At 51.2% G+C, this 16,375-nt stretch overlaps 1 protein-coding gene across 1 annotated transcript; it reads right to left on the reverse strand.

The window, feature by feature from the left end:
* Window positions 1–1,533: 1,533 nt before the first annotated feature.
* LOC127055894 (zinc finger protein 560-like) lies at window positions 1,534–12,293 on the reverse strand. Its single transcript, XM_050963435.1, has 5 exons — window positions 12,178–12,293; window positions 8,211–8,294; window positions 7,391–7,517; window positions 5,486–5,568; window positions 1,534–3,211 (listed from the first exon to the last, which is right to left on the reverse strand). Exons 2-5 carry the CDS (start codon window positions 8,280–8,282, stop codon window positions 3,044–3,046), a joined length of 450 nt encoding a protein of 149 aa, XP_050819392.1. The 5' UTR covers window positions 8,283–8,294; window positions 12,178–12,293; the 3' UTR covers window positions 1,534–3,043.
* Window positions 12,294–16,375: the final 4,082 nt, after the last annotated feature.

The following is a 16,375-nucleotide window of genomic DNA, read 5'->3' on the forward strand; positions in this document are numbered from 1 at the left end:
TGCGGATGCGACCCCTGCTATGGACAATAATGAACTGAGAGACTTCCCAAGAGCTTTGTAGGGCATCCTAGATGTTTCCTTCAGGCACTTACAGATTCTGAGTTGGTTTAATGTTTCCTCATCTGTGCGGGGAGATCTCAGGATCTCTCTTTCCTCTGAACCCTGGAGCTCTGGGACCCATGGCTCTTCCCCTTGTTCCAGCTGGGAGATCATATCACGTTGGAAAACCAGAAACTCCGCTCAGATGAAAGAAAACAAAGGAGTTCAGTTGATTTCATACAACTTGATCATCAAAAACATTCTGTTAATTTATCTTCAGTGCTTAGTGTGACCTAGTGTGCCTGGGGCAGTCCTCACTGAAAATGCCAAGGTCAGAGCAGGCTGAAAAAGGGAGAGCAGATGCTCCCCATACTGGTGGTTAACACTGAAGTTAAACTCACTGACCAGTCACAAACTGTGCTTCTGATCCCACACACTGGTTAACGAGACTCTGAAAAAAGAAATCACACGGCCCCCTTTATTGCATGACAGTTCTCTGACTCCTAATCAGCAACTAGGTCCCGTACAGTGAGAGGTTATTTAAAAACTCTGCTCACTGTGATACAGCATGGCCAGAGGGCAGCAGGAGAGTGATCCTAATTGGATCCAGGAAGTGGGTGGGTAGAAGGTTAGCCACATTACCCAGGTTTGGATCTCATCCAAAATACCATGCTGCCAGCCAATCCTTTAGCAGTTAAACTAAATGTTTAGAAGAAAGAACAAATGAAAGAATGAAGTTAAATTCCATCCTTCCAGACAATTCTTTAGCATCTAAACTAAAGGTTTAAAAGAAAGAAAGACAGAAAGAATTTAAATGGAAAAGCAGTCAGATACATTCCAAAATGGATATATCAGGTTCTTAGCAGTATTGGTGAGTTGCTGGCTTGAAAGTCTGTCTGGAACGCATCCACAGCTTGGATGGGTCATTCAGTCCTTTGTTCCAGGGTTCAGTTTGTAGAGAAGTTGCTCCAGAGGTAGGAAGGGGGATTGAAGACAAGATGGAGATGATGCAGCTGCGCTTTATATTCCTTTTGCCATGTGGCTTGTACTTCCTGTGTCCCAAACACAAGCTTCACAGCACATGGCATGGAAAAGCTTTGGAGGTTTCATTACACAGGCAAACCCCGGCATGTCTTGCTGACTCAATAGGTGTATCCCCTTGGTCCATAGGTTCATTGTACAGCTGATGACCCTCAATGGGCCATCAAACATGCTAGGCAATGTTGATGCCAATATGTCTGGGGGTGTCACCCAGAAAAACTGCACAAGTCTGGAAATACAGATATACCTTACATATCTGTAACTCACAATACAAAGGTGATAGAAACATAGAAACAAAATTATCATACTTGGCAAATCATAACATTTTCACTGACACTTTACATGGCATACCTAGCATGATTCATTGCAATTTTATCAGATTATATTATTTTATTATTAATACCAAAGTGTCTCACAATTTCATGCAGTCTCACACTTGCTAAACTAGTGAATTCCCAGGACCAGTTCCCCAGGTCCTTGAAGATGCCAAACATTGTGCTTATGAGGGATTGAAATACCCACATATCTGCTGGGAACACACACACAGACACTGTGTCAATCTGTACCCCTGTGTTCACTCTTCTAGAAAATTATGATCAATTTTGTACCCAGTATGGCTTGTGAGGTATCATTAGAAAACGCATAACCTACTGAATATTATCCTCCTGTTAAAATGTGTAGTAACACTGTATGTAAAATTGTGAGATTTTACAGTATGATATTACTGAAAAAGTTACAGTTCTGGGGAACACCCACAGACCAGTTCCTCAGAGACAGCAAGGCAAACAGCTGGTCAAACAGCCATTCTCCTGCAGGGGGAAGGTGTGAAGACATTAAGGGCTGGTCTACACTACGGGGGGAAATCGATCTTAGATACGCAAATTCAGCTACGTGAATAACGTAACTGAAGTCGAATATCTAAGATCGGATTACTCACCCATCCTCACCGCGCGGGATCGATGTCCGCGGCTCCCCCTGTCAAATCAGCAACTCCGTTGGGGTTGGTGTTGTTCCGGAATCGATATAAGCGCGCTCGGGGATCGATATATGGCGTCTAGATGAGACGCCATATATCGATCCCCGAGCAATCGATTTTAACCCGCCGATACGGTGGGTAGTCTAGATGTAGCCTTACATTCCATCACAGGGACCTATTGAGGCTGTTGTGGAAAACGACCACAGGATTAATATTTGAATCAGCTCAGCCTGAGGCTCTTTTCTTGGTTACAAGCACGCAGGGGGCGACAGCTATTGGAATACTGTTCCCGAGCTAAAAATCACACAAGCCTTTTACAGCTTAAAACCACAAACAATGACACATACGTTGCACGTTAATTTCCTTATTTGGAATATATTGCAAAATATGATGCAGGTCAAAAGCAAGCTGAACAATCAGTTTTCCATATTTGGCCTTTCCTGTTATTTTTATTACACCTGGTGATATGGGAGCAAGACTCTCCATGTCTCAAGAAATGTCACTACCAACCTAGGCCATTTTCACATGCTGGGGTGCAATCCAGATCAGCGAGGAGTTGTGTCATCTGTAATCCTGGGTGAGATTCAGTGTTCTGCTGCTGGAGCTCCCCTGTCTGGATACTCCCAGCCAGCGTTCAAGGACGCACTGAGTGTCTGTATGATAAGTAACCCTGGACTGGCAGCTCTGACTCCAGCCGCCTGCTTGTTACACCCCAAGCACATTCTGGTTTGGGTAGAGAAGGCTCAGGGTTTGAGAGAAGGCTGGGGGTAGGAAGCTTCTGTTCATTATGCTGGACCTAACCCCAGTTTTACTTGAGTAAAGAGGAGATATTTGACATTGTGTGATGCTGCTCCTGTGCTCTGTTCCCAAAGTGTTCTGCAGCAGAGGAGGGTCTCTGGTAGTATGTATGTTACTGGCCTATTGGGGTGATGCTGAAACAGGACAGGGTACAGATGGCATTGTGGGGGTGGCATGAACCTTCACTCTTCATTTCCCCTTCCAAGAACAGAAGGGACAGGAATCCTTACCCAGCAAGACCATCGTCTCATAGTTCCCCTGCATGACATCTCTGTAGAGGGCTCTCTGAGTGGGGTCCAGCAGAGTCCCCTCTTCCCTGGAGAAATACACAGCCACCTCCTCGAAGGTCACCGGCCCCTGAAAGAGCAGGAGTCCAATACTCAGTACCTGCTGACCCACTCACAACCCCACTATTCACGGAACAGCAGCACCAGGGAAATGGAAGCTCCGGGAGGCACATGTTAACAGAGTCCCACCCCACCTTGCTTACAGCAGCCAGGAGGCATCAGAGGGTAGAAAGAGAGAACCTTTGTGTCTCCCATCTGACAGACAGAAGCAGGGTCTTCACATTTATCACATAGCTACTAGCCAGAGCTTAATATAGGAGATGGGGCTGTCTCTGGACCCTGATAGTGGCTCCCTGGTAGGAATCCAAGCACTCTCCAAATAAAATATATGGAAGAAAGGGGAAGTCAATCATAAAGAATAGAAGTTAGAAGGTCAGAATTGTAGTGCCCATTAACAAAGGTTTAGAGAAAATAGAGCCTATCAAACTAACGGGATATCCTTATTGGATGAGATCAAAAGTTTGGTTGCAGCTAATAGTATTGATGTAATATACCTAAACTTCCGTAAGGGACATGACTTGATTAGCACAATATTTTTACTAAAAAAAACTAGAATGATACAAAATAAACACGGCATACATTAAATAGATTAAAAACTCTGATAGTAAATGGGGAACCATGATCGAGTGGATTTCTTTCTAGCAGGTTCCTGCAGGGATTGGTTCTTGGCCCTGTGCTATTTAACATTCTTATCCATGACTTAGAAGAGAGTACAAAATCATCACTGATAAAGTTTACAGTTGCCACAAAGATTGGGGTTGGTGGTAATTAATGAAATGTCAGTAGATTCAGGCTCCATCACTGAGAGTCTGGGAAGTTGTCCCAGCCCTGGCTGGAGGGTTATTTCCTGTTCCACAAAGAGGGGAAGTTCCATTCCCAACTCCTGTGCCTTGAAATTAGGACCTATCTGACACTACACCCCCATATTCATCATAGTGGTATGATTATAATATGATTAGGACATAATTATGATCTATTTTGTAGAAGATGCATCATGTGTGGTGTCACTGGAAAAGTTCTGATTTGCTGAATATGATTATCCTATTTGTGTGCACATATCATGTTCGTATCTGAAGTTATGGATATTGACTCTGGATCTGTATTTCAAATGTGCTTACTCTGGGTAACACCCACAATGAGCCTTTCAGGTACAACAATGAAGAAGCCAGACAGTGCTGATGGCTCAACAAAGACAATGGACTGTGGAAGAGCTTAGCCTTCCTGTGAATGTTTCAGCCAGCCTATGAGTCATGGCTACTATGACTCAGCAGGGCCTGTGACCAGACCACATGACACTAAACTCCATTTTAGTACCTGTATTTTTCCACAAACTGGACTAGGAACTGAGTTTGGAACAAAAGGTTCCCACCATATGGAAAAGCTACATAAGGTGGGGTGTGACATCATCTCTTGGCCTCATTCTCCACACAAGAGAACTTCTGGAAACACCTGAGAAACAAAAACGGATGTGGGGGAAGTGCTGCTCCCAGGATCAAGAGATTTCTAGCTTGTGTATGGAAACTTGGGGGACTGCTTGTACCATCAGTCAGGGTGAGAAATTGCTAATTCAAATTCTATCCATCTAGTATGTTAGGCTTAGTCTGAGTTTTGGTTATTTGCTAAATAATCTGCTTTGATCTGTTTGTTATCACTTATAATCACTTAATCTATCTTTCTGCAGTTAATAAACTTGTTTGATGCTTTATCTTAACCAGCGTATTTTGAGTGAAGTGTCTGGGGAAAATCTCAGCTTGTTGTGCACATCTGTCCCATATCGAGGGGAAGGGGAACTACATTAATGAGCTTGCATTATAGAGATCCCTGTGCACTATAAGATGGTATCATTCTGGATTTATACTACAGCAAGTGTGCAAGGTTGGGGAGTGGGAAATTGGCTCTTGTCTTCTATCTGTCCTTGAGTGGCTTAGGTAACGCACTCAGGTAGCTTAGTTGGCTGCATGGCGCCACCTGCTGTTGTGTTGGGTGATAACAGGCCCTGGAGAGGCTGGCGAAATCTCCAGCAAAGCAGTGTGAGAAGGGCCAGCCCAGCGTGAGGGTTAGAGGACACAGCAGTTCCCAGAAGCTCCACAAACTGCCTCCTGGGGGTGACAACCCATCACGCCCTACACTACACAAGTCTCAGCAGGTTTGTCACATGCTGTCCCCTCCCTTTCTCCACCCGAGATATTTCCTGCTTCCCACCACCTCTAGCAATTCCCACCCTCTTATGCATTTACTGCTCCTCAACCTCCAAGCAGAGCCCGCCACCCTGATAATCTCTTACCTGAGCCAGCTCCATTGCAGCCATTTCCTTGCCCCTGGGAGGACGAGATGATCTGCAGCGAAACATGGATGTTATTCTCTGGCCTGCCGGGGTGAAAAGGGCAAGGTGTGAGAATTCAGACTAGGCTTTTGTCCATTCCCCAAGCCGATTCCCCCCAGCTTTTCCCCTGCTAATGCACATTCTAGGTTCTAGCACACTGTGAAGCACAGAGTGACCTTATTCCAGTACAGGCCTAGCCCCCTCCCACCAGGGTGTAACCCTCTGACACATGGGGAAACCCTCCCAGTAACAGTCTCTCTCTTACACGTATCAAGTTTGCGGACAACACCAAGCTGGGAGGGGTTGTAAGTGCTTTGGAGGATTGGATTAAAATTCAAAATGATCTGGACAAACGGGAGAAATGATCTGAAGTAAATAGGATCAAATTCAGTAGAGACAAGTGCAAAGTACTCCACGTTGGAAGGAACAATCGGAGGCCAGAGAAGAGCAGAAACAAAGGAGTCACTTTGGGGGATTCTCCCTGTCATTGTCCCCAAGGCAGCTGTCTCAGGTTTACAAAGGTGTTTCATGTTCCAGCCTTTATACAGTCTCTCCTGGGAGTGCCCCTTTCATGGACTGGGCCTAGTTTTAGTTTTTGGTAGTTAACAATCTTGGTTTATTGTTCATCTAACCAGTATGTGTGGATTGAAGTGTGTTGGAAACTCTGTTTGGGATAACAAGCTGGTGCATGTCATTTTCCGCTGATGAAATGACAGACTTCATATGAGCTTGGGTCGTTCAGTAGCGTGCTGGACAGTGCAAGATGCACATTTCTGGGGGAAAGTTGGGCACTTGAGAATTTGCTGGTTTTCTCCTGAGGTGTAATTCATGAGTGGCTGTCTAGCAGCACTCAATACTGTGTAGCTGGGAGTGAGTTACATGCTGGAGACTGTGTGTTAATTGGCCAAGAGGGGCTGTTCTCGCGGGAAAACAGTGGAAAAGGCACCCCATGCTGGAGGACTGAGGGGACAGCTATTTAACAGTCCAGATTGTACTCTGGGTAACATCACAGACACTCATTATGACAGAGCCTCTTACAACACAGAGAAAGTAAATCCATGTCCCAGAAATCGAAGACTCCAGACAGAGGGCAAGTGTCCCTGGCACTGCTTCTTGCTGACAGAGAGGTTCAGAGACAGTGCGAGAATCCTGGGGAAGCTGGGAACAGGAAGCATGGGCTGGCGGGGTTCGGTGGAGAAAGGGAACAGGAAGGGCAGGGATATTACTGAATCCAGGATCTCAGCAGTACTAGATGACAGGATAGCACATAGTGCAGCCCATTGGAAAACACAATCCCAACTATACATACAAAATGATGGGGTCTAAATTAGTTGTTTCCACTCAAGAGATGGATCTTGGAGTCACTGTGGATAGTTCTCTGAAAACATCCACTCAATGTGCAGCAGCAGTGAAAAAAAGTGAACAATGTAGGAAATAATTAAGAAAGTGATAGATATGACAGAATATCTCATAGATCATATTTGTAAAAACAGCAAATAAATCCATGATACACCCACATCTTGAATACTGCATGCACATGTCACCCCATCTCAAAAATAGATATATTGGAATTGGAAAAGGTTCAGAAAAGGGCAACAAAAATGATTAGGGGTATGGGACAGTTATGCCAGACCTAACCCCCAGTTTCACTTGAGCAAACAGGAGATATTTGACACTGTGCAATACGGCTCCTGTGCTCTGTTCCCAAAGTGTTCTGCAGCAGAGGAGGGTCTCTGGTATTATGTGTGTCACTGGCCTATTGGGGTGATGCTGAAACAGGACAGGGTACAGATGGCATTGTGGGGGTGGCGTGAACCTTCACTCTTCATTTCCCCTTCCAAGAACAGAAGGGACAGGAACCCTTACCCAGCGAGGTCACAGTCTCATAGTTCTCCTGCATGACATCCCAGTAGAGGGCTCTCTGAGTGGGGTCCAGCAGAGCCCACTCTTCCCTGGTGAAATACATAGCCATCTCCTTGAAGGTCACCAGCCCCTGAAAGAGTAAGAGTCCAACACTAAGGACTTGCTGCCCCACTCACAGCCCCACTATTTGTGGCAGAGAAGAGTGAATCAAATGGAAGCTCTGGGTGGATCATAGTCAGGAGAGTCCCACCTCGACCTGGCTCAGAGTATCCAGCAAATGCCAGGGTGAGGGGATGAAGAGAGAGCCCCTTATCTCTCCCAGCATATCCATCACCCCCCTACTAGCCACTGACTGATACAGGAGATGGAGCCCCTAGCAGGGTCCAGGGAGAGCTCGCTGGTAGGATGCCCAACACCCTCCTCATTGTGAGGAGCGGGATATGAAGGGAGAGGCAGCTCCAATAAGCCTGACTCATGGGTGTCCCCTTTATATCTCACAGCAGCTGATGGTTAATGAGGTCAGGCTCCAGCACTAGGAGTCTGGTCAGTTTGACTAGCTCCATGTAGGTGGGTTATTTTCTCTCTTCACAAATTAGGGCATTTCCACCTCCAAACCTCCTGGGTCTGTTCCTAGAATCTAGGCCACTTAGTAAATAACTCCCAGCAGGTCTGCCACACCCTGGCCTCCTCCTTTCCCCACGCTGTGAATTTCCTGCCCCGCTCCAACCTCCAAACCAGACTCTGCAAACCTTCCCACCTCTGGTGTATTTGCTCTCCCTTTCCTCCAGCAGGAACCCACCAGCAACCCCCCGATAATCTCTACCTGGACTGACTCCACTGCAGCCATTTCTCTTCCCTGTCCCACGCCAGGCTGGGATGAGCTGGAGCAAAACATTCTGCAGCCTGTCTGGGGGAGAAGGGCAGTTGTGGGCGTTTCAGAACCGGTTTTAGTTAATTTCACATCACAATTCCCCCAGGCCCTTTCCCTGCAGACAGACACCCTAGATTCTGTCATGCTGGGAAATGCTCAATCTGTTTATTACAATTTAGACCTGGCCCCTCCTGCCAGGCTAAGTCCACAGACACATTTTTAACCTCCCTTCTCTCTCCCCTCACCCCTTCTCTGAACACAAGGCTAGAAAAGAGCAGAACCAAAGGAGTCACTGTGGGGGATTCCCTCAGACACTGACCCCACGGCAGCCACACCCCAGCAGGGGGAATATGGAGTCAGGAACTGGCTTTTGCTCTGTCTGATCCTTGTTTTGTTCACTGGAAAGTGGTTCTGCCCCAGGATGCAGCAATACATGTGTCTGGGTGGACTAGAGAGCTGGAAATCTCTCCCCCACATTCATTTCTCCCACTGCCCCTTTCAGTCTCTCCTTCCCCTGTCCTCTCTCCCTGCCCCTCTGGCTGGGACAGTCCCATTCCTGGGGGCTTTGCTCTCCCATGGCTGGATTTCCTCCTGGCAACCGCTAATGGGAGGAGAAATGAGGTGGTGTTGTTTGTGCAGAGTCACTTTCTTGCCAGACCCTAGGACATTCCCTGAGGTCTTTCAGTTACCTGGAGACTCTGGCTCAGAATTTAGTAGTAACAGGGCCCAGGACTGCCCTAGGGGGCTAGGACCAGCTGCAGAAAGTCATCCCCTGGGCCGGGCAGAGAAGAAGCTTTAATTAAGGTCACTTCCCAGCACAGAGCCCCACTGGGGGAGCAGCAGCTGCCAAGCCTGGTCTCCCAGATCACAATGGAGGCTGCAGCATCTGACCCAGGAAGCTGAACCCCAATATCCTGAGCAGAGAGGGAGAGAGTGTATGAGCAGCTTCCCTCCTTTAGCTCTCTGGGGAGAGCAGCTAATGGGAGCCCCTCCTCACAGGGAGAATGGCTGATCTCATTTGACCCACTGTCCATCTGGAATCACTCCTTGTCTTTCCATACAGTGACTCTGGATTAACAACGGTCTCAATGACACCGGATTTCAGAAAGAATGAGTTCAGAACGCTGTGGAAAAGACCATCGTGTGGCAGTGCTGACTCCCTTCCCACCTCCCTCACCCCCGCAGATCTAGGACAAGGACTGGGGGCAAAAATTTTCCAAACGGAACCGAAAGTTCCTGCAGTTTTCAAAAGAGGAGAAAAGTAAATTCTGTGATTTCACACTAACAGTGTTTGCTAAGTGGACAGAAAGTTATCACAGTGACAGGGCACGTGACTGGGGAATGGACTTGGTGACCTGGTGACTAGGAGCCAGGACTCTGGTACAAGTTGACCAGAGAGAAGGATCATGGTTAGCAGCAGCCCCCAGACACCCCCTAGTACCCAGAGCCCAGACCCCCCAGCCAGGGGCCCCAGACACCCCCCAGCCAGGATCCCATCAGATATTCCCTGGGACGCAGCCCCCAGAGTCCCTGGCCAGGGACCCCAGATACCCCTCAAAGCCCCACCGGCCAGAGAACCCCCACCACACCATGATTGCCAGGTTGGGAATCCCAAAGGGTTCCCCCCACCAAGAGCCCCCAGCAGCCAGGGACCCCCTCAAGGGACCCCCCCCCCACTGGGAACTCAGTCCCTCACTGCCTGCCTAGGAACTTCCCCACCCTCCAGAACGATCTACCCTGACATTTGCCTGGGACCCCCTCCTCTGCCCAGTGTGACCCCCTGATGCTTTACAGTGCGACCCATCACTCTGCTTCCCTGGCATGCCCTCACCTAGTGCCAGGGATCCCCTCCCCCAGCTCTGTGCACTGGGCATGGCAACAAAACCAGGAACCAGCGGGGGAAGCACAGACAGAGCCCCTGGCACAGAACCAGGCTCCCTCTAACCCTCTGTCCCGCCTCCCCAAGAGACACCCACCCCCACTGTTCTGCAGCCACCAGGCCCCCAGCGATACCCACCTCCAGGACCCATAGCCTCAGGGATGGGCACATCAGAACCACCACCCCCGAAAACCCCAAACCTCCACAACCCACCAACCTGACTAGGGTACCCCCTGCCCAGCCACCCAGAGGCCTCCCCCTACCACAATGCCCCTTCAGCTGCAATCTCCCCACACAGACACCTTCCCTGCCCCTGCAAGTGTTACCTCACAGAGTGTGAGAAGTGGCTAGAAAGTTAACACCACCTCCTGCTGGCCAGTCACACAGGCAGAGGGAGCCTGGGGAGTGCTTCTTTAACAGGAGAATGGAAGGCCTGGAGGGCAAGAAAGATCCACGGGCTGTCACTAGCAAATAATGGCCACCATGGATCCACCCCAGAGGCGGCTGCATCTTAGCACATTGGGAAACAACCCATCATATTCAATTAGAAATAAAACAACTAGAGAGAAGTGGGGCAAATGTTTGGGGTATTTTATATCAATCTTTGAGACACGCAGAGAGAACCCTGTCACAAACGACATTTGATAACATGAGAGAAAACCACCAAGATCGGAGGGGATTTGATGTTGCTATTAAATAACTAGTGGAAAAGGGGGACTGTTGGACTGGATTTTATATGACTGTCCAATACATAAACAGAATGTGATGGTCCCCCCCGGCCACGGGGCAACCATTCACGTGAGCAGCTCAGAGCCCTTTGAGGAGCTGATTTAAGGGCGGGGGGGAGCTGGAAGGCTCCCTGGACAATGGAAGGGGGCCGCAGGAGACTTGGGAAATGGGGTCTGGGCAGTCTCCATGGGGGATGTGCTCCTCCCTTCCCTTCCCTGCCCTGGCAGAGAACGGGAACCTCATCCCATCCCACTCCAGTGGGAGCCATGTTCTGGGGAATGACCCAGGGCAACAATTTCCCACCCAAACAAGGACAAATCGCTGCAGATAAAATGGGTGGGAAAATCCACCCCCCATCGGAGAGATTTTAAATTGACATTTGAGAAGTATGGAGAGAAAAGGGAAAATCAGAGGCAATTAGAGAGCTGATCATTGGGGGGCGGGGAGGAGAATCTCCCTGGATTTTATAGCCACGTGTGATAATGAGAGAGAAAAGGGGAAATCTTGAGAGAATGTGTGTGTGGGAGGAAGTGGCAAAAACAGGGACAGGATCCAGTTAACTCACCTCCCTCCCACCCCGGGAATGTCCTGGCTGCACAGAGACAGATCTACCCCCCCACCCCAGTGACCTCCCCCCCCTGCAACTCCGGCTTCTCCTCCCCCCTCGACACCTCCGCCCTCACACCAAAGGGGGTGGCTCTGCCAGCGCCTCCCCCTGAGCTCAACTCCTGCTCCTCCCCCCAGCCCGGATTGTGCCCTTTAGCCCCCCACGAACCCTGCCTCCAGCTGCCTGACCCCCCGCCCCGCCCATCAATTTCCTGCTCTGCGCCCGCCCCCCCCACGCTCCCTGTTACTCCCCCGCCCCGCTCCAGCCCGCCCCCAGCGCCTGGCGGAACGTTACGGCTGGTCCGGGCAGGGGGAAGGGCAGCGGCTTCAGCGGCTGTTACTGGGTATGCGCAGTGCCCGGGAGTAGCACATTGCTATGGAGAGGGATTTAATACACCGCCCCCACCCCGCCTGGCCCGGGGTCCGCCCCTCCCCCCCACACGACGGCCGGGCCCCGGCCCCCCCATCCCAGCGGGGCGGGCGGGCGGATCCTCCTGCAGCTCCACTGGGGCCGAGGCGCCTTCAAGGCTTCTCCCAGGCTCCCTGGGGCAGAGTCACTTTCCTGCCCCCAGCGTCTCTCATTCCCCGGGGGCTCCGGGTCACAATGTCCCACCGCCCTTTCCCCGCCTGCAGCTCCGGCTTCTCCCCTCCCGCCCCCGCCAGCCACACCAAGGGGAACCACCGAGCCCCAGTCTCTGTCCAAACCTGGATCCCAGCGGGGCCGGGGGCAGATCCTGGCTGCAGCTGAGAACAGCGGCTCCGCTCCGGCTCGGGCAGCTCCAGCGCTGCTGGCAGCACGTGGAGAACCAGGAAGCAGCTGTTCAGCCCGGGTTCCGCAGTCACAATGTGCCAGAGCCCCGCCTCCAGGAGTTGCCCCGCCCCTGAGGTGAGCCAGAGCCCTGCCCCAGGAGCTGCCCTGCCCATGGGCTGTGCCAGAGCCCCGTCCCCAGGAGCTGCCCTGCCCATGGGCTGTGCCAGAGCCCCGCCCCCAGGAGCTGCTCCGCCCCCGCTCTGTCCTGGAGCCCCGCCCCGAGGAGCTGCCCCGCCCCCGAGCTGAGCCAGAGCCCCGCCCCCAGGAGCTGCCCGCACCTGGGATGTGTCAGAGCCCCGCCCCCTGGAATTTCCCCATGTTGGGTCTCTGAGCTTTGTTCTCCTGCCGCCTTCTTCCCAGCACCCCCTGCTCCCTTCCTGTGTCTGCAAACACCCCCCCTCCCCCGGGGCCGGCTGCAGTGCTCGCTGAGGCTGACTCCAGTGGCTGAAGTTGCCTCCATCTCTGCTTCACCTGGAGGGGGAGAGACAAAGAGAGGAGATGGTCCCAGGGTGTGAAACCAGAATCAGGGGGCAAGGAAAGAAGGACTGTTTGGAAAGGTGGGTTTTTTGTGTGTGGGGGGGTTTAAGCCAGAGGGATTCAGAAGAAGTTGGGCAGCAGAGGCTCAGGGAAATTGAGGGGAACCTCCTGGGTGTCTCAGTGTTGCCCAGGGTTTGTACAGCACCTTGCATAATATGGGGTCTGATCTCAGTCATGGTCTGTGCAGCACCTGGGAGCCCTGATGTCTGTTTCCTGATCACAGGCTCTGGGAATGGAGAGAGGGAAACCTCAGCACCTGAAGGTTAATGCAGCCCTGTGTGCAACCCCTGCTAGGGTGATCCGACAGCAAATGTGAAAAATTGGGATGGGGGTGGGGTTAATAGGCACCTATATAAGAAAAAGACCCAAAAATCGGGACATCTAGTCATGCTAGTCCCTGCTGTTCTCATAAGGGGTCGGCTTAGAGAGGGTTTGGCTACACTTGCAGCTGTCCAGCGCTGGGAGTTAAAGCTGTCTTCCTACAGCTGTTTAGGGAAAGCGCTGCAGTGTGGACACACTGACAGCTACCAGCACTCTGTCATGGCCACATTTGCAGCGCTGTTGGGAGTGGTGCATTATGGGCAGCTATCCCAGCATTCAAGTGGCTGCAATGTGCTTTTCAAAAGAGGAGGGTGGGGTGGAGTGTGACACGGAGCGTGGGGAGACAGAGCGAGTGGATTTTTGGAGCTGACACTGTGTCAGCTCCCTGCCTGGCAAGTTCAAGCCTCCTCCCCCACCCCTCTCTCATTCACTAAATGCAAATAGCCGCCTTTGTTTTTTTCCTCACAGACCAGATAAGCCGCTGATCCAAAACAGACCCCCCCCCCGTGCCCACCCGGCTGCTTCTCTCCTCAAGCAAACACCAGCTGTGGGTGTTCCAAAGGGATCCCCCTGCCTCTGCTCATTCACTGCAAACAGTAACTGTGTTTGGTTTTTAGATAAGCAGCTCCGGGAGCCTTGAGCTCACAACAAAACAAACAGAGGCATCACACCAAAACAAAGAGCGTTATCTCTACTTAAAAGCATTATGGGAAGGTTCCGGAGGTCAGTGACAGCGTAGTAAGATTAATCACTGTTTACACTGGCACCCCAGCGCTGCATCACCAGCTCTGTTCTCTTTATTCCTCTCGTCGAGGTGGAGCACATGCAGCACTGTAGCCAGGGAGATACAGCGCTGTATGTGCCTTGCCAGTGTGGACGGGGAGTAAGTTACAGCGCTGTAAAGCCACCACCTGCACTGTAACTCTCCAGTGTAGCCAAGGCCTGAGTTGTAGTAATAATAGCAGCCAAGAATCCGGTGGCACCTTCTAGACTAACAGACGTATTGGAACATGAGCTGTCGTGGGTGAATATCCACTTCGTCAGATGCAACAGTAGTCCCATATGGGCTAGTGGTCAGGATTCCTGGTTTTCACCCAGGTGGCCTGGGTTCAACTTCTGGTGTGGGAAGAGTGCAGAGCTTTTGCCCAGAGTGGAGGCAGGAAATGAAAGGAACAGGAAGGGATCCTGCCAGCAGTGGAGTTAGACAGTGTAGGGAGGGGACCCCAGAAGTGGGGGTGGGGCAGTGGTTTGGGGGGAGATGAGGGAAGGATCCCAGCAGTGCGGGAAGTTGACAACCTGGAGAGCACAGGCCTGGAATGGGGACCTGGAAGAGTGAATGTGTCCCTCTAAACCCATCAACTGCAGACTAGGCAGGCTTGGAAGAATTGTGTATTTGTTGGTAAATGTCAATTTCTGTGTAAACACACAACCCAATGGCAAAATATTTCCATCAATAATCATCAAAATTGACAGATGGGCAAAGTAAGAAACATGCTGCTTGAGAACTTATCATGTTGTAGGAGCAGCAGTGATCTGTATGCTCTGTATAACCTGTATGCTCAAAAGGTCTGTTAAACTCCCCCAGCTTGTGTCCTTTCCCTCTTTGAATGCCTGTGAAGTGGCTTTCCCACTCTCCTTTGTACCTCCAGTGAATGCCCTTCACCCGGCCCATCTGGCCAGTGGTTCGCTGTGTTACATTCTATTGCACCTCAGGGAGACTGATCTTCATCGCACCGTCCATCGCTGCGCTGTGGGACACTTACCTTAAAGGATCCTGACATCTCCACTGCCAGGCCTGTCCTGGGAGCGTGAGTATGAGTGTGACACCCTCCCCCATCCCTTCTTTTGAGCTTAGCTATCAAGCTAATAAATGTGCTGCTTTCTGCCAAACTCTGGGGGGGAGGGGCATTATTAGTCCTCTCTAAGCTTACTAACTGACCCAATTTTGGGTAACACAAGCAACATTGTTTGATCTGTTATTGTACCAAAGGGGGAGATGGTTGTCTATAAAGGAGGGTGAAGACTAAATGCCTCTGATGAGAATGGGATTTGAACCCATGCAGGTAGAGCATAATGGGGTAGCAGTCCATCACCTTAACCACTCGGTCACCTCATCTGAGCTGTCAAAAAACGGACAGGAGGAGAAATCTAAGGCCGGCAGAGATAGGGACACTAAGGAGTTTTTAAATACTAAGCGTAAGCAGGGTCTGAATGAGCTCCCCTCTCTCACCTAGTGAGGAGCTGGGGAAAGACTTCAGGAACAGACCGTGTTTGCATAGACACACCTACTCTGCCTAGCTATGCAGCATGATGGGGCCGCTTCCCCAAAATGACCAGTTTGGGATGGTCTTGGGTTACAAATCACTTTAGGATTGAGTGGAATGAAATGTTATTCTCCTTCCTGTATGAGTGAAGGGCAGCAGAACATACCTAGTCCGTCCTGATGGAGGGGTAGGTGAGTGAGGAATAGCTTTTATTGGACTGCAGAGAAGTGATTGAGGACGTCACCCTAAACCAGTGGTCCCCAAACATTTCACATTGTGCCCTCTTAGCCATGGCTGTGGCCCCTCGGAAGCCACGGTCAAGAACCGGGGCTGGGAGGAGTGGAGCTGTTGCTTGCTGGGGAGAGGGGTGCGGACAGGGGTAAAGGGGTCGACGCCGGGCTGGGAGCCAGAGTCTCAGGCTGAGGGTGGGGTTGGGGAAGAGCTGTGGCAGAGTGGTGCTCCCTCCCTGCCCTCTATGTGGGCTGGCTCAGGTCCTGAGGTGCCCCCATGAATGTTCCTCTGTGTCCCCCTAGGAGTCGCACCCCACATTATGGGGACCACTGAACCCTACTCGCTAAGCCGGGGCTAGTGATGCCAAACCCCCGGGAAAGGGAGAACAAGTGTGGGGGCCCCAGCACCAGAACCATGCCCCTACCTTCTGTCTGTGGCTCTACCCCCTTCCACCCATGGCCCCATCCACTGTCACTTCTGTTCCACCCCTTCCCCCACCAGCCCCACCCTATCACTCCTTTACCCCTGCCCCGCTGTGGCCCTGAGACCAGAGAAGCTCTGTGCCCCTGCTGCAGCCCCCGGGCTGTAGCAGGGAGTGGGAGCTCCTCCAGCCCTGGGGCTGACATAGGGGAGACTTTTCCAGGGGGACCTAACTTGGCCAGGGCCCCTGATCATGGGCCCCACTGTCCCCTTGGCAGTGCAAGGTTTGGGGAGGCTGAGCCCCCTTGTCATAAACAGA

The sequence above is a fragment of the Gopherus flavomarginatus genome, chromosome 7 (genome assembly GCF_025201925.1).
Source record: "Gopherus flavomarginatus isolate rGopFla2 chromosome 7, rGopFla2.mat.asm, whole genome shotgun sequence".
Lineage (NCBI taxonomy): Eukaryota > Metazoa > Chordata > Testudines > Testudinidae > Gopherus > Gopherus flavomarginatus.